This window comes from Nannospalax galili, unplaced genomic scaffold, assembly GCF_000622305.1.
Source record: "Nannospalax galili isolate Female #2095 unplaced genomic scaffold, S.galili_v1.0 scaffold1296, whole genome shotgun sequence".
Taxonomy (NCBI): Eukaryota; Metazoa; Chordata; class Mammalia; order Rodentia; family Spalacidae; genus Nannospalax; species Nannospalax galili.
Genome location: NW_008338720.1, coordinates 302,098 through 329,860, shown reverse-complemented (window position 1 = coordinate 329,860; position 27,763 = coordinate 302,098). Strand labels below are relative to the sequence as shown.

Sequence of the window (27,763 nt, the reverse complement as noted above, 5' to 3'; positions counted from 1 at the left end):
AATGTCAGTGCACAAAGTGTCAGAGAGGATGTGAAAATCCCCAAGAAATGCTACAGGCTTTCTGAAAATATTCTGTCATATAGTCATAAAAAGGAGGAAGTTTGGTTGTCCCAAAGACATCTAGATGTTGTAAACTCAAATCATGTAACACAGGGTGCTGACACAGCAGGGAGCCTTGGTGACCATCTAAAACAGCCATTTTCTAGAAGAAAAAACAGAGGTGCAGAAATATTTTCAAAGCGCCACCTACCTCGCAGCCACATATTTTAGAGCAGTATGTGTCAGCTAGGCTAGACCACAGACGCAAAGAATGATTAGAGACTTCTTTTTAAAAAAGTTGCTTTGGCAAGAAATAGCAGAGCGCAGGCCAATCAGAGCCCCAAGCACAGCTCCGCAGGGCGGCTGAAGATGCTGCATCATACCCTGATGCCGCACAGCCTTGCGAACCGGCCGCCCTGAAAGCTCAGCTCAACGCTCAAGTCAAAGACACGGACAGTTTCTTTCCTCAAAGCACCATGTGGTTTGTATTCTGACTAAAAGTACCGTTAAGAGATTGTCAAAGATGAGATTCAGTGAGAATATCTTACTGCTGCTTTTTCATCTTAAAAAATGTTTCATTTAAAGTGTCAAGACAAGAAGAGCAGCACGAATAGCAGATTTCCGTTCTCCCCGGATACGTCAATTCAGACAGTTAATTACCCCATTTTCAAAATCAGGAATATTGAAAATTCCAGAGTGGTTTATTTTAAGAATATAAAACAACACTTGGGAGGCTGAGGCAGGAGAATTGCTGAGACTTTGAGGTCAGCCTGGGCTACAGAGTGAGACTGTCTCAAAAAACCAAACCAAACCAAACAAAACAACAACAAAAAGTTTCTGAAAACATATAATTACTGTTACTGATAGGATCATAAGACCATTCATATCTTTTAAAAATATTTATTATTTTTATTTTATGTGTATGAGTGCATAGCCTGCATGTATATAAGTGCACCCATGTCATGCAAAGCCTGAGGAGATCAGAAGAAGGTGTCAGATCCCTGGAACTTGAGTTAATGGTTGTTAGCTGCCATATGGGTGCTGGGAACTGAACCTGGGTCCTCTTCAAGAGCAGTCAGCACTCTTAACAGCTGAGCCATATATCCAGCCCCAAGACCATTCATATCTTATAAAATTCTAAAACTACACTCTATGTCCTCACAGTTAAAATGATATACAGTTAAACATATAAAGAAGACAACTGTTTGTGTCACTGATTATGCTCTACCGACAGAAAACTCGGATATCATGAATTGCCTGGTGATTTAAATTTAAATGAAAAATCTAGTGTCCCTTTCTTCTGTCTCATCTTTCGTTGATATAAAATTTCAGTTGTGTATTTAATGATAATAATTCACACAAAGCTACTCTACTTTAAACCCTACACATGACCACAGTCTCTACAGGGTTCACCAACATATGCACTAAAGGCATAAAATCTGGAAGAAGTAGGTGTTATGGGCCCAGTTACTACCTGAATATGACACTTTGTAAGTCAAAAGGGTATTCGATGATCCCTGTGGTGGGGACTCGAACTCTAAGCACATCTTGTTGCGTAGGCAGGTAGGAGGGGTCGGCTACACGGTCCAAGTCATTCAGATAGCTAGAGGAGAGAAGACACAAGGAGGTCAGTCACCATCACTCCAAACCCATGGAAGGGGAAGGGCAAAATGTATCGCAAAGAGAGAAAGGCATCAGAAAGTGACAAGCAAGTTTAGGAAAGAAAGAGAGCCAGTCTTCCAGTGCTCAGAGGAAGGCTATCTACCATGCTGCCTACTTGATGTTCTTCTCATGCCTTTTCTTACTATAAACTGGAACCTACACAGAAAGTACGGGAGAGTGGGTAAGAAATTAAAATTAGTCTCCTAATTCTCTGCTTTCGTAGCAAGTCTGAGTGGTGAATCAAAAGTTTAAAATAAATAGTTTTGAATTATTCCTATAAACCAAATTTGCATAAACAAACATCTAATAAAGTTAGGTATAAGGTCAAGTTTTGTCTTTTTCTTTCTTTGCAGAACATCAAAGTCTTTTCCTGGAATGAATTTCCTTATTCTGAGAGAAGACAGACAGAAGCTCATCATGTCTTCAATTCTGTCCAAAGCCTAAGTAACCTGCTGTTTATGTGAAGCCATGAGAGTTTTAGTGATGGTAGTAATAATGTCTAAGGTCAGATACTCTCAATATTTAGGGCCACTTGATCCCAATTTTAAATTCATCTGGTCATATGAGACTTACATATTCCTTTGAAGAAAACATTTTATGTTTAAGTAATTTCCGATTCACAAGAAACTTCAAAAATATCACAGAGAATTCCTTGAATCCTTCACTTACCTTCCCCCAGATGAGGGTGTCTTTACATCCATAGTACATTAACAAAACCAGGAATTTGACATTACCAAAATCAGTAAAGTGACTATACTGTTTATTAAACCACAGACTGCAGCTGGAGCTTACCCACTGTCACAAGTACCCTGATATATATCGATACACACACACATACACACACACACACACACACACACACATATATGTACATGCATGTGTATATGCATGTGTTTGTATATATACATATATCATGCAAATGTGTGTTTGGGGGGGTCTATCTTTCCATATGAGAGTATATGAGATTTTGTCAAATACAGAGAGCCATGTGATATCACCACAATCAGGTCATAGAACTTTCCATTTGGCACAAAGAAACTGACTTGTGCTGTCTCTACCACTCCAAATACCTGACAGTTACACATATTCATCATCAGTATCAATCTATCACTTCTAAAACCTTCTCCACACAGTTTCCACTCTCTTGAAATGTAAAGCATAGTTTGCAATGTGAAGAATGACATAATTTGGTAGAATTAATGACAGGTGAAGATGATTGCTCTGAGCAATATTTTTAGGATTTCAAAGAATAACTATGCTCCCCTCCACCCTTGGAATGGTAAGGCACAAATATGACTTCAAAATACACAACTATATGTGTCTACACAAAGGGACTAACTTGTAAGATTAAGGAAAAAAAAAAAGTAGAGCAGTAATAGAACTGGAAGGAATTAGATCTTTGGCTCCTTAATGACCACAAACAAGATAGAATAAGTTTTGAGGCACGCAACAGTGAATGCTTGGTGTACATGGCAGTTATAACTCAGCAATTATATAAATACTCAAATCGATAGGATCTACCTAGGATAAGAGCTTTTTGTCTTATCACATATCTATTTCTGCTTCAGTGCCAAGCAAATAGTACTCTACCACTCACTGTTGGATTGATTTCCTACACAGAATTTAGCTTTAGCATTTAATCTTTTACAGTTAATTTTTATTACTAGAGTTTCCATGAGGGAAATTCAAATTTGAAGCAGAATGTTAAAAAGAAACAGATGTTAAGTCTGTAAGATTCATAGAATCATATAATTGTAAAGTCTGACTTTAACAAAGAAATAAAATTACTGCCTTTTTGGATGTGCATCAATTCTTTAAAGTAAGAAAGTATCTAAAGCGTTCTTTCTGTAGAGCGAATAGTTCGTTCTCTGGAGCCTTATTGCAGACACATCAGTGATCTTGAAGCTGGCAGTTAGCTCTCTACTGACTAAAAAGAACCTGCTTCATGCCTTCAGTAATTATAAAAGTGGGCTAGATGGCAAAAGGGGGGCTGGTTAGGAGAATATAAGTGTGAAGAATATTCTAGTAAAAGTCTTGGCATAACCTTGGAGTCACTGATGCGGTTAACAGCTCATCTACAGAGAAATCAGCTCATCAGAAAACAGATACAAAAGCAACTGTTAACTTTATATGGGTAGAATTTTCTAATTTATCAGACCCTTGATTTGAAAAAAAATTAAAATATATTCTAAAATCTAGACAATCATCATTTATATACAAGAGCTTATTTCAGAGAAATATGCTGCCCTCTAGTTGATGCCACACAGCTCAGAACAGAGGGCTGTTAATTCTTGTATGCACGGTGTTGTGCTAGTCTTAAGGGGTAAAGAGAAATCATAGCTTTGTTTCCTAAAGATAAACCAAGCAGATTACCCAATGTTACTCCATTTTCAAGTACAGGTGTGTGTTTGCCAAGGAGAGTTTTAAAAATCAGTACACGAAGCAGGAAATTACCTGTCAAGCTGCATGGCAGGTACACATAGCATCTAATGGAGAGGGTATGCTGAGCTCCCCGAAAGTCGTGCATGACTAATATGAAGTCAGGGAACACATCTACGACTGGAAAGCCACTTGCAAAGGCTCAGGGGCCACCCAACACAACTGCGAGTGGAATCTGTGAATCTAGGATACTACTGAGCTGTGTCTAGACATTCACACTCGTGAAAGCAATCCTTCCTCTTCATCATTCCTTTGCTCTTTCTGAAGGCAGTTCAGTTCATGTAGAGTAACACCTAACTGAGCACTTGCTGCTTGTCAAGCTCTGTTCTGTCTCATTACTGCCCAGGAAACAGTCTTTTAAATTGTTGCATACATTTTTGAGTAAGTGACAGTTCTTGCTGGACAGTGTTTTGCTGTCTCAGTTGGATGGTCTAGAGAAAGGCCCACTTCATTTGGGGTAGAAAGTTAGACTAATGTAGTTTATCAAAAGGCTGAAAAGAACAATATCAACGTCTGCTAACTGCAGCATACATCATCTATAACCAAAAGCAAACCATACCAAACACACCTCAAAACAGAGCAAAGCAAAGCAAACTCCCCAACCAAACAAACGACATACAATTTATTTCTATTAGCAGCACTCTCCTGGAAGATCTAGGTGTTCAGAAGGCACAATACTGAAGATAAAATCTGTGAAACAGGGAAAAAAAAAAAAGACAACAAAAATTGCAGTTTTCACTGCTCAGAAGGGGCCAGGATGAAGAGCCTGTGCCTGCAAAGCCCCCAGCCCACTGCTCCCACCCTCCCTGGCTGTCCAGGCCTCAGAGGGAGGCAAAGTGTTTTCTGCATTTCACATTGGCTTGGTGGGGGAGGGGGAAAAGCCACTTTGTTCCCTTTGAAATGGAGTTAGTAAGATAAGGATGTCTTCTTTGCTTATACTTGCACATTCTGAGAAGAGGTAACAGAATAATCTGTAAACTGTTATTTTCCATTGATGAATTTCACATTCCCAACAAAAACTGAAAGAAGATGGGGGATAGGTCAGGTTGTATTATTCCATTCATTTAACCTTTTAAAAAAGAAAACACCAAGTCCTAAACAAATTCATATTGGAGAGTTAATTATAGCCATAATTTGTTTTGTAAGAATGATTCTGAGTGGCTGCTGAGGTCATTGTCAGGGTGTAGCTATGGTGACAGGCACAGGTACATCACCAAGGCAATGTATGTGTAACAAGTGGCTGGCAGCAGCTCTTTCCTGATGTCAGGGACAAGAAACTGTCATGGTACACATGGGTCTTAGTTATTGAGAAGCTAAGCCATGCTTAAGAGTGTGTTAGAAAAAAGAGGTTTAGTTCATGTTCTCCTTACTCCACCACTCACAGGGCTTCACTGACTTTCCACCACACCGAGACACTGAACAATTACATTCTTCCACATGTATTTGCCTAGTGAATTACTTTCAGTGGTCAGGGTCTGTGAGGAGCTTTGTCCACAGCTGTATTGCCAACCCTTGGCTGAGGGTCTGGATTATACACAACAGAGGATGAACATGTCACCCAAATTGAAACCAGGTGTTCTTTTAAAAATGCTGCAGTGGTTAGACAGATTATACTCTTCAGGAACCAGCATAGGAGACAGAAGGTTGTTAGCTACCCATCTTTATATAATTACATCTCTGGGATATTGCTGGCCTGCATTATGTAAAAAACTAAATTCTGAATCAAAATGCCTCTGACAAATTTAAAGACAACGGAGAAAGGAAAGGCCTCATTGGTTTAACTTTATTTAGTGGACGTGCTTCCTGCTCTTCTTTAAGTCTTGGCCACAGAATGATGCAATTTGCATGTCCACACTCATCAGTGTCCAGCTTCCAGGCTTTGAAATCTGACTAATCCACTGCAATAGACATTTCTGACAGAAACTCTTTAATGAAAGAAAAAAAATAAATTTTTGCTGCTTTTCAGTGACAAGCATGGCAACAAAGAGACATGTGGTAATCCGGCCGTTCTGTGTGAAGTCATGGGACTGTAACACTATGGTAGATGCCAAGGATAAGAAGATTCATCAGATAAGATCCATCAGATATGAAGGAGTTTACCAACACATGGGAGAAATCAAGGGATTTATTTAGATTCAGTCATTTTCTGGGATTCCAAGTGTAAGGTTTCTAAGTCCTGGTAAGAATCCACAAGCATCATTCTGTAATATGATTGAAGTACAAGAAAGAACCCAGGAAATCATGCTTACTAGTTTTGTTTAGAAACAACTATATTCTTTTCACAATTAACTTCAGGATCAACTCTGGCTACAGAAAAATATGAAGTTTGGAAAAAGAAGATAAAACATGACTTTAAATGATTAAAAGCACCCGAGTGAAGTTGAAACCACCAATAATATGCCTGAATTAAATTAAATATGGCATTTTTCTGTTTTGGATGTGATTTTAAAAGACATTCCAGTTGTTCCTTAATTTTAACAATAGTCTGTCAATTACAATTTCGAGCTAATGACCAAATTTCATTTATGTTCCAGCTTGATAAGTAACAAAAAGCTATTTATTAAGATCTTTTCAAAATTAAATAGAAAATCTCCACTATTATGACCTGAAGGGTAATTTAAATAGAAGCCAAGAAAAACAAAGAAATTTAAAAAAACAAGCAATTTTTTTGAGTAATTTTCTAAATTAAAGAAACAGAATAAATTTTGGAGATACAATCTGTCAAGTAAAACATATCAAGATAGTTGAGGTTAAATTTTTAAAAATAAAAGTTAAAGGGATACAAATCTCAGCAATTGTACCAGAAGAACATTACCTGTGGGTAGCAAGTAGGAAAGGAAGTTTCTGGCATGTTCAGCCAAACATAACAAGACAGATGAAAAACAGCATCTTGGGACATTAACAGAGCAAGCTCTTAGGTGTGTGTTTTGGGGCTGGGGGACTTTCAATCCCTGTTAAGTGCCTCCCATGGTAAGGCTGCAATATAATAGATTTACAGTTCAAGTTAGAAATTGTGACACAGAAAAGGATTCTGGATAGGTTTCACATTTTTAATTATTAAAAAGAAGGTTATAAAAACTAGGGCGCCTTCATTAAAAAAATTAACCAGACCTCATTGTGAGAGGATCAGCCTCCAGGGAGCAGAAAGCTGGATCATACTGAAAGCCTTTGACACTGTCAAAGCAGGGGAAGGTAAGGAGAAGCCAGAAACACACAGCTCTCAACAGCTGCTGCATGGACACAAATTACAGAGGAAGAGTGAAATAACAATAAAGAAACAACAACAACAACAACAAAAATTACAGTTTCACAAAACTCCTCTCCTGAGGAAGGGGTCAAGTAGAGGCTCTGGGGCCAGGACTCAGGCAAGTTTCCTGCCCCTGTTCTAAGTTGGCAGGAATCTGGTTAAGCTGGTTAGCTGCACAGAATTACTCATTACACAAACACCTCCATCTCTGAAAAGCTCATTGGATGGAGGGAAAATTAACTTTCTTCATGATCAGCTATCAGTGAAGGACAGCATTTATTACAGGTACTTTGTTCATAAAATGGTATTTGCTTTTAATACAAAATTCCAAGTGTAAAGCAAAGATCACACAGTGGTAGCTGGTAAGTGATGACCAAGATTTATGAGAACTGTTCAAGGGAGGCTCATCTACGGAATAAAGTAGAATCAAAGGGATCATGCATTTCAACTTTCTTTAACCAAAGCAGTAAGACAACTTAGAAAACCAGTTCTTCTAATAGCTAAACTGAGTATCTTAAAAAGATCCTATCATTGCACCTAGTAAAGAGAGTAAACATCTTAATCTTAAAAACAGATAGCTATTCAAAATGGCTATTATGCAGAGACTCCCAATGCCCAAAGCTCAACAGTAAGTCAAGCAACTCTGCCTATCAGGAAGACCCCCAATGTCAGGGCCAGGACTGCACCAACAGCAATTAAGACTATGCTGAACAAACAAATCAAGCCTATAATTAGGCACAAACACAAGTGGATGAGGTAATGCATACCTATGGTCCCTGTTATTTGGAAGCTGAGACAGGAGGGATGCTTGTGTCTAGGAGCTCTGGGTAACATGACGAGACTGCGTCTTAAATATGAAACAGGGCTGGAGAGATGGCTCGGTGGCTAAGAACACTGGATGTTCTTGCAGAAGACCTGGGTTCGAATCCCAGCACCCACATGGCAGCTAACAACTGTCTGTAACTCCAGATCCAGGGGATCTGACAGCCTCTTCTGTCCTCTGCAGGCATTGCACAACACGGGTGCACTTACCTACACGCAGGTAATACATGCATACACATAAAATAAAAATAAAATATTTAAAAATATGAAACAACAAAGCCCCACAAAACAACAAGAGGGAGAAAAAAGAGAGAAACGAGGCCTCTTAATTTGCCTATTGGACATTGATAATTTATTCATTTTTTTCATATGACAATTTTCAAGGCTGTTGACCAATTCTGACATTCTGAAACAGCAAAAAGTATCAGAATACAGCTTTTTAATCTGATCTGCCTGTTTTGCAATGCAATGACAGTGCTCAATTCAGTTAATTTATAGTTATTTATTGAGCTTCTATTAGGTGCTAAATTCAAATGCAGTATGTTTGACAGATGGGACTGGAGTAAGGAGCTGGTATGAAATATGTTAAAATATATTTCTTGCCCTTAGGGATGTCAGACTATCTGGAAAGTAAAGAGAGTACAGATGAATCAATTAAGAAACAATTAAGTGCCAAATTGTGAGCTGCTAAGTATGAATGCAGTAAGAAAGGATAGATGATTATGAAGTGCAGTCACTAGAGAATAGTGTGCAAAAGAGGTGGGGGATGTTACGGTGTGCAGGGGATGGGATTTGAACAGGCAGAGAAGAGAAGAAATGAGGGAAGCAGTGAGAAATTCCAAAGAAATTTTAAATTCTTATTATTCGTTCATCCAACGCCTTTTAATGAAAGCTCATAATAAATTAGATAGCAAGTTTAACACTGGGAGTGAGTGAACCGAAACGTAAAAGACATGAACTCTCTTCATGAAGATTCTACTCTGCAAATAACCAAGGGTGTTGCAGACACACATGGGTCCTAAGAGAAGCTCACTGACCAGAGCTGAAAATCAGCTGCAAACACAAGGTTGTTAATTTAAGCAAGTTTCCTAAGGTCAAAGTACCTTAACTTGAACTATTGGTTTTGAAGGACGAGGAACATTATATTTGAACAAGGATGGTCAGATCTGAGGACTGACTGGTCATCTTAACCTGACTTAACATGTTATAAGTCAAAATTCAACTCATTATTTTAAGTGGAAAAGATACAGTGATGAAGAACAAGAGCATCAGGCTCAGCCAGTCAGGCTCCGAAGGCTGCTTGGTAGGCAGGGAGTCAGAAAGGTAGGAAGCACAAAGACCTTGAGGGTGTATGAAGACAGCAGGGGTCCTGGGCTTAGCTTGTGGCTGAGGTGGTGCTGTCACTAGTTGGGGCACCATCAGCTCCTGGCAAAATCATGTCAATCTTTCAATTCCTATATGCCTCGAGTGAATGTTAATCTAGTTACACCCTCCCCAGTGAGCTTCAGCATAACACCAGTCACAAAGCCAGGGCAGAAAACAGAGCATTCATTCTCAGGGGCCAGACCACTTATTGAACCTCTCTGGCCATTTACACCATCTTTATTACTAGACTCTGTAGCATGCAGAGGTACTGCCAGGGAGGTCAATCCAGAGCTCTCTGTGACTCACGTCCTATCAGATCTCAGGGTTCAAAGCCAGGTTTATGAGGGCTGCTGAAGGAACACAGGCTAGTCATTTTCTTACCTCTCTAAAACTTCTGAGTTAATTCAGAACACCATTCTTAAGCAGGAGTCTATCAAAATGGTAGAAGTGGTATGCCAGAAGTCTTATCAACATTTACTCTTCATCTATGGGAGGAATTTCAAACTGTGTGTGGACAGGTGAATATTTTAGGCTTTGTGAGTCACTGTGTTCATTATCTGACTGCTGTTGGATGCCACGGCAGCTATAGATAATGCATAGATGAGTATGTATAGCTGTGCTCTAATAAGACTTTATAAAAAATAGGCAGTAGGCTGAATTTTCCCTCAGTTTGCTTGTCCCATTCTACAGTAACAACATTAAAAGTTTAAGCTGAGGACATCATCATTCCAAGTCAAGTCTATGGGAAAGACAGTAAAGAGAATTTAAGGACCAGATATCCTGCTAAGATGTGAGCAAGCAGCTAACTCACACATTGAAGAGCCTGTCTCCACATCTATTCCGTCTTTCTGGAAAATTGAATTACTGGCAAGGAGGAGCTGAGGCCAGATCTTCTCCCTAATTTTCTCTACTGCAGGCTAGAGAATGGCTGCTAAGTATATCTGAGTTTTGTTTCTTTCATCTCTAGAGCTACAAGCATTTTGAAAATGAAAAATAAAAACCACCTCTTAAAATCATTAGAGAACACAGTGCAAGATGAATACAGGGCATTTCATTTGCTGATCTTTTTTGTTTCTATCACTCTTGGAAAAGGTAGTCAGGTGTAAAGGTAAGTAAGTCAATTAGAGGAAAAAATACATGCTATTATTGTGTGTGTGTGTGTGTGTGTGTGTGTGTGTGTGTGGTGTTGGGGTACATGTATTCATGTGGAGGCCAGAAGTCAACCTTGAGTATTTTGATGGTTAGTTTTAATTATGAACTTGACCCAAACTAGAGTCACTTGGGAAGAATCTCATTTGAAGAGCTTTCTAGATTAGGCTGGCTATGGAGGGCTGCCTTAGCTGCCTTAATTGATGTGGGAAGACACAGCCTGAAAGTGGGCGGCACCACTCCCTGGGTCTGGGTCTTGGCTGAGCAGCAGGCACGCATGCTTTTATTCTGTGTCTGCTCTTGACTGTAGACATGGTGTGACTAGCAGCTTCAAGCTCTGATGACTGCCCTGCTACGATGGACTCCAAGGTGGAATTGTGACCTGAATAAATCCTTTCTGCCCTCAGTTGCTTCTGGTCAGGATATTTTATCATAGCAACAGAAATGAAACTAGGACAGATATATCCTCAGGTGCCATCCACTTTGTTTTACATTTATTTTTAATTATTTTAAAATTTTATTTATTAATATTTGTGAGTGGATGGTGTGTGTGTGTGTGTGTGTGTGTGTGTGTGTGACATGCATGTGGAGGTCAGAAGGCAACTTTCCACCATGTGGTTCCCAGACTGAACTCAGGTTGTCAAACTTGGCAGCAAGTGCTTTTTACCCATTCAGCTATCTCATCAGCCCCATCTTGCTTTTCTGAGATAAGGTCTCTCATTCCTGGAGCTCACTGACTAGGCTGTGTTAGTTGGCTATTGGGCCCTAGGGATCCACCTAGTTCAACCTCCCCAGCACTGAGATTATAAGGTACACCACCATGCCTGGCTTTTTTCACATGGATCTGGGATCAAACTCAGGTCCTCACACTTGTGTAGCAAGCATTTTACTGACTGAACTTTTTTCAGCCCTTATTATCATTACTCTTTAAAAAAGAACAAACATTTTCAAGTTTAATGGTCCCTTCTCAAAGATTGCAATGTAAAGAATTAACCCCCCCCACACATTATGCATTGTCTATAGGCACTTTTGTGCTAGCAGAGTCAATTACCCATAAGACTCACAAGGCCTGAAATATTCATATATATATGTACACACACACACATACACAGGTAAATCACACATGTAATTGTGGTTACTAAGTTTTTGCTTGACTGTACAGACTAATTATTTCTCAGATAAAGGCAGTCTCACGCAACAGAATCAAAAACCTTCAAAATTTAGAAGTGAATATAAGCATTAAATATTTTGTATCATTCTGGGACAAGTGAATCTTACTTCAAGTCCCATTGAGTGGTGAGCAACAGAGGGAATTCCATCTACAGTTAGATGTTTTTTCAAGTCTCATCATGCCATAGTGTTTTCTTCCATCAAAAGGGGAAAGTCAGTATGGACAGAAGGACTCTATCAACTCACCCTGGGGTTCAACTGTCCAAATCATCTATCAGTAACTTCTTAGCAAAGGACCTCTTCCTTAAGGGTTTGGTCCTGTGTCAGATGGTTGTGCTATCCCATTTCTGAAATCCCTTTTGCATTTTAAACAACATGGCACATAATACATTGGTTCACGGTCATAATCAAAGTTGATGGCAAATGCAGGCACCAGGCCCAACGTAATCTCTAGTGTTGACATATACCAAAAGGCCATTTTTTTTCTTCCATGTACTTATAGCTCTGGACTATGTGGAAATTTTAAGAAGGTGTCTGACTTCCTGGGAGGTGGGGCATTCCAATAAATGGAGATTAGAGATTATTTGGTCTCTTAAGGCAAACATGGATAGAGCAGTCTTCAGTCAAAGACTGCAGTGTACAGGCTTTTTTCACTGCATTTCACTGTGATTGAGATTTGTGTTCTGTGCCTAGTGTCAGGGAACTCTGGGTACCAACTCAGGCTGTGAACTCATCTGACCTCAAGTCTCAGTGTATTAAAGCAGGCAGTGAACCCCAGAAAAAAAGAAAGAAAACCTACTGCCATCTGCTTATAGTGTTCTTTCTCTAAAGACACTCAGCGCCTTCAGGCTTTTTAATCAATAACAAAGGTTAGTAAAAGAATATCCTAAATTCTTCAGAATCTTTGGATGTTTCTGATTGGTTCTTTCTAAGGAACTAGAAGAATGCACCAATTAAGACCATTTGCAAACCTATCCAAAGTCTTACTGATTTTCTGAAATTTCTCAGCTCTTTGTTTCTGCCAACTATTGCTATCAGTTCTCTGAACCGTAAGTGGTTATTATGATAACAAGTAGGTTTAAAATAATTTTTACTGTGTCCTTAATTTCAGTTCCTGTAAAAAATGACTGAATAGAGTGAAAGATGAGGTGTGAGGTGTAGGGGGAGGGTAAGAGTGTAGCTAAAATTTATAAATATTTTTGAATTATCTGTGACTTAGAACATCTTCCAAGTTTCCATGAATAACTGATGCTTAGCTAAGTACAAGTATGTTTTGATGACAATGAACAAAACCTTCCGAGATTTTCTTCTAGTCAGTTTGATGCATTTTCCCTCTCTCGATGTCTAATATGAAACTACCTGCGAACAACAATGAAGATCAATAATCTTTATCTTGTCAAGTGACTTATGAACACCCAACAATAGGTATTTATCTAGTAGCCTATCATCTATACACATGCCTATCTAGTAACTGTCAAATAACTATCTATACATCTGATCTATCTATCCATCCATCCATCCATCCATCCATCCATCCATCCATCCATCCATCTATCATCTTTCCTCTGTAAAATTGTATTTCAGAGTGATTAAAAGCTTAGGCTCTGGAATTAGCAATTTGATTTCAACTCCTGATTCTATCATTTCTTAACAGTGTGGTTTTGAGCAAGTTACTCAGTCTTTCTGAGGCCTCATATTTTCCTCTATGAGGACAGGATAAGAAATGTTTATTGTTTCCATTGTTGGGGGCTTAAGGATTTGATGGAATAAGACATGTACATAACTAAGCACAAAGTGTAACATACTAAGTATCCAGGAAAGAGCATCCATTTTTTATTTTGATAGCAGATCTTTTAAAATCTCAAACCTTTAAATACAGCCAGAAAAAAAAGTTTTAAATGCCTTCAATTCTGAACTCTAAAACTCTAGAGTAGTAATTGTAAAAGAGAGAGTGCTTACATGATAGTCACCGAAAGAACAGAAATTACCCATCTGTATTTTCATAGAACCATCAGTTGTGAACATCAACTGTGAGTAGTCACTGTTAGATACTGAGAGCAGAGGTGAGTGTTCTGATAAACAAAACAGAAAAGTGTACACTGTGTTAAAGACAGGTGACACAGTGACTATTTTTGGTAGTGGGTCAGGCATTCTGAAAGGGTGATTCCTGAATTGTTCTTAAAGGGAAAATAGGAGTTCCACAGGTAGAAAAAAAGGAAGCACGCTCGACCTATGTTTTCAGTAATTTTGGCACAGGGCTTGCATAGATGCCCATAATCAGTAGGGTTCTAGGGGAAATAATGGTTAAGCTGCAGCCTCTAAGCAAATGGACATGACAGATTCTCATTCACACTGTTAGAATCTAAGATCTACATATCCTCTAATTCAAAGTAAAGGAACTGCCACTACAGAGGGCCAGCAATCAGAGAAGTTGGCCCTAAGTTCAGAAAGATTTCTGTAGGGTGGTAGATAACCATGTAAGAAATTAGGTCCAGCGAGGGGAGGGAGAAAAATCCCAGTTAAGCGTGCCTTGTTTATGAAGATGGAAGACTCATCTGAAGGAAGAGAGGCAAGGCCCATGAAGAACATACACCAAACAAGAAGGAAAAGGGAGCAGGGATCTTGAACACAGAGGAAGGCTATCTTCCCAGTAATTCTATGAAAATGAGTTCAGTGTGGGGTATCAGGGATGCTTGCTGCATCCTTGCTGATGCTATCTCTGCAGTTCACAGAGCATCTGCTGGGATAATACTGGGAAGGGTGGAATCTAGCAGCAAATGAATGAATATAAGATACACAGGTACCATCACTGTTGGGAAGGGTATCTGGTTAAAGAAAAGATAAAGCATCCAGAATGCAGACCAGGAAGAATAAGAAGACTTGAATTCTCAACCTCCTGGCAGAATGAGATTAAGACAGGTGCCCAAACTACTCAGGGACTGGTCTCTCAAGAGTCTTACAATACCCAGAAAAGGATTAGAAACTGGGACCAGGATTCTAAAAACCACACCTTAAACAACTTGCATGAGTCTTTTGGTTCTACTCTCCTTAAATAAAAAGAGATCTCTACAGTCAACTGAAGGAAGTCAACCGGCCTATTGAGGTTTCATTTAGCTAAAGTGACCAAATGCTCTGCCCACCCTACAGATACCTACTTTATGCTTGCTTTTTCAGTATAGCAGCAATCCATTCCTTCTCAGAGTATCCTCATTTGGGTAATAAATTACGTAGTCACCATCTTATTCGGTGTATCCAAAAAATTACTGATTTTAGAACAAAGATTAGAACACATAGCTTTCCAGTAGTGGTAATAAAAAATATCACTTGAGTAGAAAATCTACTTCACAGAAGGTAGCCAACATAGAGCAGAAAGGCCCCTCCTTTCTTTTCAAATCCTACTGGAATTATTTTTATCAGCAAGGATTATAAACTTGAACTAAAGATATTAGATGAATATAGTTGATGGCAGACAGGAGATTGTTAAGTGACAAAGTAATACCCCAAAGAAAAATCACAACTGTGTAATCAACATAAAGGACTGCCACCCTAACACTGGTAAATCTTAACTTCACTAATGATGGGTAAGTGAGAATACAGCATTACTTAACATGCATTTCTAGCCACAATGTTTACCTTGAATCTAATTAAGTCTTTACTGTAACTTCTAGTTTATAGTAAATCCTTGGGAGAAAGAAGGAAGCTAAATTGTACAATGAACCAATCAGGCAAATCCAGGCCAATCTCTTCAGCATGCCAGTGAAATATGAAACAGGTCTCTCTATGAGGGTACAAGAGCCTTAAGAGACATAACAATCAGATATAACATGTAGTCCTAAAATTAACCACACCAAAATGACACCTGAAAAGAAATCTGAGCAATGTGAATATGAATGGCAAGAAGGAGTGGTCATTGTTTTCAGATATAACTTACTTTACATTATTTACTATGTAGGAAAATACTTACTTTTTTAAATATGTATTTTATTATTTTTATTTTATGTGTATGTGTGTATTGCCTGCATGTAGGTAACTGCACCTGTGTCATGCAATGCCCATGGAGGACAGAAGAGGCTGTCGGATCCCCTGGAACTGGCGTTATGGACAGTTGTTAGCAGCCATGTAGGTGCTGGGATTCGAACCTGGGTCTTCTGCAAGAACAGCCAGTGTTCCTAACTGCTGAGCCATCTCTCCAGCCCCAACACTTATTTTTTTACAATTAGATGCATGGTAAAATGTCTAAGGGTGTAGGAGATGTTATAATTTACTTTATTATTTGAGCAACACAAAGAGCCAGGTATAACCATTCACATAAATGCAATTTAGGAAATTATTTTAACCCCAGCTCCACTAGAGAAAGTAGAACCAGTTTGTCTTCATTAAAGAATGATCATTTGAGGGGGCTTAGATCAGCTTGTGTCAGGTGCCCCACACCAAGCTCTTGCTCTATCATTAGGGGTTGTCCAATGAGCAGGCCAATTTCTATGCTGGATTCAGCTTATTATGGCGGAATTTTAAAGTGGTGGCTTTCTAAGGTTGAAGAAATTGCCCAGGATAGCTCTTGGCCCGAAAACAAGCATTTATAGTAGCACCCAAATTCCCCATCAAGTAAGGCAACATACATGTCTCAAAATCCACAAATCTCATTTGGAAAATATCATGACAGGTGACTGAGGCTTCTCTCAACAGCACGTCCATGGATGTCAATGGCTCCAATGTAAACAGAATGTCTCGGAGGTTTACCTCAGGACAGAAGGCAAATTGGTTGTTCATGGGGAACCTAACCCTGGTTGGGCACACAATTATTAGACACTGGAGCTCTGACTTCCTGTTATCAAGACCTCTTTATAGGCAGAGTAATTATAGATGATATGTTAAGAAGAGGCACAAAGGGAGGAGACAAGATATAAAATAAAATAAGCATTGACAGACATGTCAGTTTGGGCTGTAGTTCAGTGGTAGAGTGCTTGCTTCACATGGAGAAGTCCCTAGGTTCTACCTCTAGTACTGAAGAATAAAAAAAGAAAGAATGATAGAGGCATTACTTAGTAAAGGCATCATGCTAGAAAAGTGAGGGGTGGAAGGGAGTTGAGGGAGAAGCAAAGGAATGAGGAATGAGGTCTGGAGGGGTGAGCAAGCTCAGAGAAGACATAATGAACAGGAACAGGGGAGGGCGGATCAAACAACAGCAACATGGGGACATTGATGAAATCTGAAATGGCAACGGAAACAGAAGGACAGAGGAGGCAGGAAGTAAAAGACAGCTGGTCAAAGGTAGAGGAGGCAGAATTTGGAATAGACAAGAAATGAATGTATCTTTTCCATCTATGTACCCACAGAAACAAAGTAGGAGCTAGGAGGGAGGATGGAAGGAAAGAAGAGGGAGGAGGGCAGGTGGGAGGGGCGAGGAAAGGTCAGCACAAAATAGAAGATGAAGACTGGAACAGGAGTGATGCCGTGGAAGAGGGGAGCAGGAGGACGGGGGGGTGCAGTGTATCTGCCTAACAACCACACATGTGGGAGTATATGTTAAAACAGGATAGATGGAATGCTTTCTGTCACGGTCCAGGATTACATGAACTCAAAGTTAGCAGTTAATAGAAAAAGATTTTATCCAAGCAGCATTTCTATGGCTGACCTGAATCACAGTTTATCTTGCACAAATGCCTGGGAAGGCAAAAGCATAAGTATTGTAAAAACAATGCAGAACTGTTGAGCTTTCCAACTATCAATCAGTGATTGATGAATCAGCCAGCCCTTCGGGCTCCTATCACCTTAGGCCCTACTCTTATCCCGGGGTCACTTTATCTCAGGGACTGGTTTAAGGCTGTGGAATACTTTCTCCCCCTGTCTACCCAGAATCAAAACAAGACAGGAATGGCAGATTAACATAGTTCTTGTAGATGGAAATCTGGCTAGATAATAAAACATTCCAAAACAACAACAGTAACAACAAAAACCCCACATTTTTTTTCGATCTTGATTATCTACATGTATTACTATATTGATTATATTAATACCATGACTGATCACATAAGTTTTTATATGGAGAATGAACAAATCACTCTTGGGTACAATCTTTCCCAAGACACATGAGCTTGCCAGGCAGTTCACAGAATAATTCTGGAATGCATGCAAAATTATACACACACACAGTGTTCATGGAAAAGAAAACCCACCTGCCGGCCTTAAGAGTGGCTTTTAGAAAGTAGACAATGATCCAAACAGGAAACTACAGTCTTATGTTTTGCCAAGCCATAGCCAAACACATTTTTATTTGCCATTTCTAATCTATGCAGGTGTTTTGTCATCTAGAGTAAGATCAGAATTTTTATTAAAAAAATTATTACAAGATTTCAAGTCACAATGGTGCGAAGATTTGGGAATCACTGGCTGGCAATTTGAGGGAGGAAACAAGATGATAAAAATCAGACTACTAAGGTCTTCTATTTTTAAGCAGTAAAAGAAACACTCTTGGAGCTGGGGCGTAGCTCAGTTGGTAGAGTACTTGCCTAGCTTGCTTGAAGTTCTAGGTTTGACCCTCAGCAACCTTAAACCTGTCATGGTGATGCATGCCTGTAATTCAGGAGTTCAAAGCCAGCCTGGGCTACAGTGAGACCATTAAGATTTATAACCTTAGTCTCTTATGATATAGTCTAGACTTAGGAGTTTGACACTTAAATATAAGTTTAGTGTCTACACTTCCTAGGTTTGATTACTATATGCACAGCATAGGTAGTCATAAAAAATCAGAACATATTTTCATGAAAGTAAAGCAACAAGCAAGACCTCAAGGGCCTCCTGCTGGATACTTACTATTTGGTAGAGTCAGATAACTGATATTCTCGTCGTCTATCGTAACATTCCTGGATTCCAGGATCATTCCACAGGCTCTTTATGGCATCTACATATGGATTCTCAAAAGCAGACACCTTTTCCACGTCAACCTCTCGAACTAATTGTGCATGAGCCTGTTTAAAAATTTAAAAATAGCAACAGTTTTAATATTCTTTGCATTGCTTTATAAATTCTTTGGTTTGTACTTTATATTGTACACAATTCAGGTAATATCTTCACAGGCTGATTTTCAAACTGATTTATAATAACGTATCTTCTTATCTTTTATTTTTCTTAGAGAGAACCTTACTCAAAATCATCCCCTCTAGAGGAAATCTGAGGCTAAAGCTGATTATAGGGAACAAGAGGTAAGTGGAGTTCAGCTCTTTCATCAGGACATGGGAATGTCCTGCTGTAGATACCATTGTGCTAGCTGATTATCACAATCCTAGAACAGTTGATATTAACCATCTCCTCAACACTGACAGCTTCTTATAATCATACATATTCTGTCCTTAGCTCATGAGAACTGTTATTAGCAGAAACTCAGAATCCTCAACTAAGATTGGTCCTTATAGTTTACTCTCAAGATAGGATATAAAGCCAACAGAAGAATAATTAAAAATTTGTTTTGGAGCTGAGTGTGGCAGTGCATCCTTTAACCCCAGTACTCAGGAGGCAGAGACAAAGGATCTCAGTGAGACTGGGATCAGCCTGGTCTACATAATGAATTCCAGGCCAGCTGTGGCTACAGGGAGATCCTACTTCAAAAACAAAGAAAACAAAAACAAAAACAAACTTGTTTTGAACCATAATAATTCTTCCTTCACTTCTGCATACCTCAGGTTCCAAAATATTTATGTCCTTCATGTCTGCATTATCAAGTTGAGGACTATATTCCATTTTCTAGCAATAACATAGGGCTCTGCTATTTTCAATATAGTATACTTAGCAGGAAAAAGAAATATTTAAATATTTTCAACAATATTAAAAATATTTTATGTTTTATTAAAAATATTTATTATTTTTATTTTATGTGTATGAGTGTATTGCCTGCATGTAGGTAAGTGCACCGTGTCATGCAATGCCCATGGAGGACAAAAGAAGCCATCGGATTCCCTGGAACTGGAGTTACAGACAGTTGTTACCTGCCATGTGGGTGCTGGGATTTGAACACGGGTCTTCTGCAAGAACAACCAGTGTTCTTAACCACCGAGCCATATTTCCAGCCAAAAAAAAATGTTTTATGTTTTATGAACAAGATTTCATTTATTCTCAAAGTACTGAGACTATACTACTATTTAATAATTGTAATCAAATTAAGTTTTACCAAATGTGATAGATATGTAAATTAGACATACTTATAAATATGCAAATAAACACAAATATAATAACTAATTAACTTGGAAATTGGAGGCAGATGGCTGATAATTACTGAGACAATCCTGATTTTGTGCAGAAGAATTTCTAAACAAGGTTAGTGAATGCTATCATGATTGCATCATGGTCAAATTACTCCTTCTATCTAGTATTAGGCATAAACAATGTTAATAAGTTTAATCCATGTTATGTACTGTCTAGATCTCTGTCTTTAAGTGAGAAGGCCCCTTTTCAATAGACTAGATTGACTTAAGTGACTTAAATTCAAGGCACTTAAGACTTAAATCCCATTTGTTAGTAGTCAGCTCTGACCAAGACGATTGGATCTTTTCACTGAAAAGGCTTAGTTAGCTCTAGTCTGTCTCCCAATTGTGGAAAACCGATTCCTGGAGTTGCCTTTCATATTGTTCTCACTCTAGGCAATCTGCCTTGTTTACTACTACCACTCTGACTAGCCTGAAGTCTTGCACCTGAATCCTAAACCAGATGGATTCTACCTCAATCGTAGTTCTTGCTGAGTTGAATCCTCCCATCTAGAATGCCTTCCCTCTTAAACCTCTGAACCCTCTTAAAAAGAGGGTCCTTATTCTCCTCTCTGAAAAAATGTGACCTTGATGTCCCTTGAACTATAGGCCTTCAACATTTTGCTCTGTGTAAATAATTATGCCTTAATTTATCACATTTTTAGAATAAATCTTGATGGAAGGAGCTCTAACTGCAAAATTCTCATTTCTTTGGGGGCTCAGCACAGAGTGAACATACATACATTTGTTCAGTTTAATTGCATTTAAAAGTGCATATAAATGCAATACCTATAGGTGGTAGCTTCTCGAGGTAATCTCTACCTACTTTCTCAGCTATATAGTGTGGTTAGTATAGGAGCATAAAGCTCTAGACAGGCTCAGCACTGCAGAATCACAGGCTACCAGGGTCCCTGACACTTGGTAGATCCTCACTAAATACCTGCCCAGTGAAAGATGCAAGATGGAAGGGAGAGTGGAAACCAAACGCTACTGTAAATCAAGTCAGCTACCTTCTAGTTCTGGTTTTAGCCATAACAATAGCCATATCCTTAGCAGGAACTACTTTAGCCTCTTCAGAACTATTTTCCTTGTACCTAAGACAAAATAACTGGACCAAATAAACTGAGGTCTTATGTAGGCATATAATAAACACAGCATAATGCATAAACATTGAGGAATTATGACACTATCTCCCCTTGAGCATAGTATTCAGCAAAACGAGGTCTTACTATTTTAACCAGGAAGTTTGTGCATGTGTAAGGACACCACAGTATGGACTCAGAGTCCAAAGGAGGCATCAGAGACAAGAGTCAGTTGACAGATGGAGCAGCATGGGGCACCCAAGGAGGAGGAATAATGTGAACAAAAGCTCAGGGGCTCCTTTATTCAACAGGAAAAAAAAAGTTATGAGGGGAAGTTTCGTGCTGATTCAATTCAAATAAACCTGTACTTTGCACGTCTTAACATTTGTCAGTCATGAACCCACAACTCAAAAGTCATTCTGCAAAATCTATGAAAAAGACTATAACCCAAACACACATTGATCACCAGGCTGCCTTCATTCAGGCTACATCTAAGTCACTTTTATTATCTCCCAAGTTCAGAGTTCTAGCCCTGCTGTTTTGGAAAATGACGTTCAAATGTAATCAAGTATAATTTGCATTTATGAAAAAGCTTGCAATTAAAGTTATTTAAAAGTATAGTGGCATTTTACAATATACACACAGAATTTAAAAACTGTTGATATAAATATCCTTTTGTAAATGTAATCCTCTCAATATTTTTGTAAAAAATATGCTGTGCATAAAACATTTTTGTATGTTAGAGTAAGACAATAAACTAGAACCTTTCTTCTATTTTCCCAATTGTCAAACAAGAGTAAAAATTATAATAATGCTAAATTAAACAATTATTAATTTTTAAAAAAATTGTAAATTGTTTTCATATTTTATTTATTATTTTTATTTTATGTGTATGTGTGTATTTTCTGTGTGTAGATAAGTGCACCTGTGTTGGTCAATGCCTGCGGAGGACAGAAGAGGATGTCGGATCCCCTGGAACTGGAGTTACGGACAGTTGTTAGCTGCCATGTGGGTGCTGGGATTCGAACTCAGGACTTCTGCAACAACAATCAGTGTTCTTAACCGCTGAGCCATCTCTCTAGCCCCAAAATTTTTGTAAATTTTTTACAGAATACTTGTATATTTCATACAGAACATCTTAATCCTCCCATGGCTCCCCACAATTATTAATTTTAAAAGACTATTATGAGAAGAAAATAAGTAACTTTCAATAATATTGCAAATAATAAGTCAAATTATAATTAACTTCCCTTTCTATTTGAACAATATGCACAGAAAAGTGAAATAAGATTGAGTTAATAAGTCAGGTAAACAAAATTACAAATACAATTCTCTTTCATTTTAATATACAGTTGAGTACACTGGGTGGAACTATCTTAAGGATGAATTTGGGCATTCAGAATTCTTAGTGAGCTGTGGCGGCCTCAGAAGGACACCGTGAGGACCAAGCAGCTGCTGTCAGGAACTCTGGCAGAATTCTAGGCAAAGACCACATAGAAACTACAAGATGTGTCATGGCTTGCTTTTGCTATTTGGTGGTCATAAAATAGAGGAAAATCTTGGACATGATAATACTTCCAAGGTTGCTTCAGCAGAGGGAAAGAGGGACTGAGGTCCTATCACACGGGTCTCACCCTACCCACTGAAGGCAGGCTTTCAGATTAAATAAAAAAAAGGTCTCGAAGGCTGAGATCATAGCAGACAGCCTGAGAGGGTAGGCTCTGACCCCCATCTGTGTAACGGCTGTAATGTAAGCACATAACCAGAGAGTGCCAGGTTCTGGCCTCCCTCTGGTATAAGGGCTGAGAACGCAGGGGACTGCCTGAGAGCACCCAAATTCTGCCTCCATGTGGTGGTGAGCTACCTCTAATTGTGCCACACCCATCCCACTTCCTAGGATTTTGTGAGGCCCCTCCAAAGGCCCCAGGGTAGATCTGGCTTTGGTAGGCTAAAGCTGAGATCACAGTAGACAGCCGGAGAGGGTGGGCTCCAACCTCCATCAGAGTAGCAGCTGTGATCTCAGCACACCTACAGAGAGTGCCAGATCCCGGCCTCTTCTGGCATAGGTGCCGAGAACACAGCAGACCAACTGAGAGTCCCAAAATTGCCCCCCACCACCGGCTTAGGGAATTTCCCAAATCTTCTCTGAGTTTCTGCTAACAGGGGTCCAAACCTTAGAAAGAAGCCCTAGTGTACCTGACTGGAACCTGACATGGGCTGCTGTGGGTGCTCCTAAAGAGCTGATCTGAAGCCATCAGTTTCTTTCAAAATAAAACTCGAGAGAACCTGAAATCTGTACCAACCCGCTTTACATAACCAATCAAGAAAGGATCTAGGCACCAGATAATACAGACAGAAGCATAATTTAATTCTCATATCAGAATCATAAACAACAAAAGAAATTCACATGCCAAAAATCACAATGAAAGAATAATAAAATGGAAAGCCAAAACACTATGTCCCCACCAGACTCCTCTGAATGAATTCAGAAAAGAGCTAGAAATATTGAAGAATACTCAGGCTGAAATAAAGAAGGAAGTGAAACACTCCATAAGCCAATTAAAAACGACAGGAGAAAGCCTCACCACTAGAATGAATGAAATGGAAAACAGAATATCAACACTGGAGGATAAAGTTGAAGAATCGGACCACTCAAGCAAAGAGTATGGAAAATTTAAAAACACAGGACTGGAATATGCAAGGGATGTGGGACACCATGAAAAGACCAAATCTACATATCATAGGAATAGAGGAAGGAGAAGAATTTCAGGTTAATGGTATTGACTTGATCTTAAACAGCATTGTAGAAGACAATTTCCTGAAATTAAGGAAAGACATCCCCATACAAATACAGAAAGCACACAGAACACCAAATAGACAGGATCAGAAAAACAACTTCCACGACATATCATAGTAAAAACACTAAATATACAGAACAAAAAGAGAATACTGAAAGCAGCAAAAGAAATTCAACAAGCCACATACAAAGGAAAGCCCATCAGAATTACAGCTGACTTATCAATGCAAGCTACGAAAGCCAGAAGAGCCTGGACTAAGGTATTTCCACTTCTACAGGACAATATATGCCAGCCCAGAATACTTTACCCAGCAAAAATGTCTATTATAGTTGAGGGGGAAAGAAAAGAGCCTGAAAGAATACATGTCCACAAAACCAGGCCTTCAAAGAATACTTGAAGCAATACAGAGAGCGGAGAGAGAAACAATTATATCCTGGGGCAACAAAAGAAAATAAGTAAAGGTATAATATAGGAAACACAAAATTACACAGGGAACACAAAGAGCAATCAAAATGATGGCAACCAATACACATCTTTCAATAATAACCTTAAATATCAATGGACTGAACTCCCCAGTCAAAAGACACAGGCAAAGTGAAGGGATTAAGAAACAAAATCCATCTCTTTGCTGTCTGCAAGAAACCCATCTCACCTTCAAGGAGAGGTACTACCTTAAGGTAAAAGGATGGAAAAGAATATTCCAAGCAAATGGCACTAAGAAACAAGCAGGGGTTGCAATTTAATATCTGACAAAATAGGCTTCAACATAAAACTAATCAGAAGTGTTGGGGACCCCTGTTGTGTAAAGTAGCAGTCTCTCCATGTCCGGATAGCCCATGGGCTTGTCTTCATATGCAGAGACTCCTTTTATCAGCAGGGTGCCTTCCCAGCATCTTCCTGACTCATCTTTTGAAGTAGCTGTCACAGAAACATGGCCTCTGGCTCTGAAACTGCCAGGTTTTCCTGTGTGATTTTCAGACAATGTCTGGCAGCCTGGCAGGAGCCCACCACCACATGTAAATGAGGCATCCTAAAAGTACCTATCAATTAAGGCTTTTACCACTGCCCCCACAAGAAGAGATAAGGAGCATCACTTCATTCTGATCAAAGGAACAATTAGCCAAGAAGATATTACAATCCTTAACATATATGCACCAAACTCTGGTGCACCCAAATTCATACAAATAACACTACAGGACTTTAAGACACATATTAACCCCAACTCAATAATGGTAGGGGACTTCAATACCCCACTGTCTCCATTAGACTGGTTAACTGGACAAAGAATAAACAGAGACACATCTGAATTAAATGATACCATACATTAAAAGGCCCTAAAGACATCTTTCGAATATTCCACCCAAGCACCAAAGAATAGACTTTTGACTCAGCACCCCATGGAACTTTTTCAAAAATTGACCACATACTGGACCACAAAAGAAACCTCAACAAATACAAAATATTGAAATAAATCCATGCATTGTATTGGAGCACAATGCAATAAAGTTCAAAATCAACACTGGACAAAGTCCTAGAAACTACACTGACTCATGGAGATTAAACAACACACTCTTAAACAATGAGTGGGTCAAAGGAGAAATTAAGAAATAAATAAAAGAATCCCTGGAATTCAATGAAAAGGACAATACAACAAAACACAACCTTTGAGACACTTTAAAAGCAGTCCCGAGAAGGATGTTTATATCTGTAAGTGCCTACATTGAAAAATTAGAAAGAGCCCCACAAAAATGACCTAACAATGCAACTCAAGATACTGGAAAGGCAAGAACAAATGAAACCCAAACCCAGCAAAAGGGAAGAAATAACAAAAATCGGAGCAGAAATTAATAAAATAGAAAAAAGAAAACAATACAAAGAATTAATGAATCTAAGAGCTGGTTCTTTGAAAAACAAACAAGAGAGACAGACCCTTAGCCCAGTTAACCAAAAGAAAGAAAGCAATTCCAAATCAAGAAAATCAGAGATGAAAGGGGAAACATCACAACAGACACCCAAAAGATCCAGACCATTATAAGCCAATATTTTAAAAACCTATACACTACTAAATTTGAAAATCTGAAAGAAATGGATGGATAGCTAAAATCATGGGAACCACAAAAATAAATCAAGAAGAGATCAACAGTTTAAACAGACCCATAACATATAAGGAAATCGAAACAGCAATACAAAGCCTCCCAACTAAAAAGAACCCAGGATCAGATGGATTTACAACAGAATTCGACCATATATTTAAAGAAGATCCAGAGTTTGGTGAATGTATGTTCATGATTGTAATATCTTCATGGTTTATTGTTCCTTTGATCAGAATGAAGTGGCCCTCTTTATCTCTGCTGACTAGTTTTAGTTTAAAGAATATTTTGTCAGAAAGCTATAGACATATATCCTTAATGAACATAGATGCAAAAATTCTCAACAAAATACTTGCAAACTGCATACAGACACACGTCAAAAAGATCATTCACCATGATCAAGTAGGCTTTATTCTAGAGATGCAGAACGGGTTCAATATGCGTCAGTCAATAAACATCATTAATCACATAAATGGACTCAAAGACAAAAAGCACTGTAATCTCAATAGATGCAGAAAAGGCTTTTGACAAAGTTCAGCATGCAATTATATTCAAAGTCCTAGAGGAAACTGGACTGGAGGGAACATACCTCAACATAATTAAAGCTATATACAGCAAACCCACAGCCAACATCATTCTAAACGGAGAAAAACTGGAAGCATTCCCATTAAAATCAGGAACCAGATAAGGATGTCCACTATCTCCATTCCTTTTTAACATAGTGCTTGAAACTCTTGCTAGAGCAATGAGACAGGAGAAGGAAATTAAAGGAGTAATAATTGGAAAAAAAGAGGTCAACCTATCACTTTCTGTAGATGATACGATACTATACCTAAGAGACCCAAAAGTTCCACCAGAAAACTCCTAGAACTGATCAACACTTTCAGTATAGTGTCAGGTTATAAAATCAATCTACAAAAATCAGTAGCCTTTCTTTATACCAATAATAAGCAATTGGATAAAGAACAGGGAAATGCTCCCATTCACCACTGCTGAAAAAAAAAAAATCTTGGAATAAATCTGACCAAAGACACCAAAGATATCTACAGTGAAAATTTTAAATCACTAAAGAGATTGAGGAAGACACCAGGAGATGGAAGGACCTCCCATGCTCATGGACTGGAAGAATTAACATTGTGAAAATGACCATCCTACCAAAAGCAATATATAGATTCAATGCAATGCCAATCAAAATCCCCATGACATACTTCACAGCATTAGAAAAAAAAAAATCCTTAAATCCTTATGGAAGCACAAAAGACCCTGGATAGCTAAAGCAACCCTGAGCACAAAGAGCAACACTAGGGGGATTATTGTACCAGATCTTAAAGTATACTACAGAGCTATAGTCATAAAAACAGCATGGTACTGGCACAAAAATAGGCACATAGATAAATGGAACATCACTGACAACCCAAACCCGAGTATATGCAATTTCAGCCACCTGATATCTGACAAAGGTGCCAAGAATGCACAATGGAGGAAAGATATCATTTTCAAGAAATGGTTGGGAAAACTGGATCTCCACCTGTAGAAGAATGAAAATAGATCCTTATCTTTCACCTTGCACAAAAGTCAACTCCAAATGGATCAAAGACCTCAATGGGAAACTGGAAACCCTGAAACTATTAGAAGAAAATATTGGCAGTAACTTGCATATACT

At 38.7% G+C, this 27,763-nt stretch overlaps 1 protein-coding gene across 2 annotated transcripts in view; it reads right to left on the bottom strand.

The window, feature by feature from the left end:
• LOC103734421 (guanine nucleotide-binding protein G(q) subunit alpha) overlaps positions 1-27,763 on the bottom strand; it is a 320,299-nt gene that overhangs the window by 61,885 nt on the left and 230,651 nt on the right. For both annotated transcript variants that reach the window (XM_008833346.2, XM_008833345.3), the window contains exons 3-4: positions 18,707-18,861; positions 1,514-1,642 (exon numbers count right to left, since the gene is read on the bottom strand). In XM_008833346.2, coding sequence (XP_008831568.1) covers positions 1,514-1,642; positions 18,707-18,861 — 284 coding nt within the window. The remainder of the gene's footprint in view (positions 1-1,513; positions 1,643-18,706; positions 18,862-27,763) is intronic.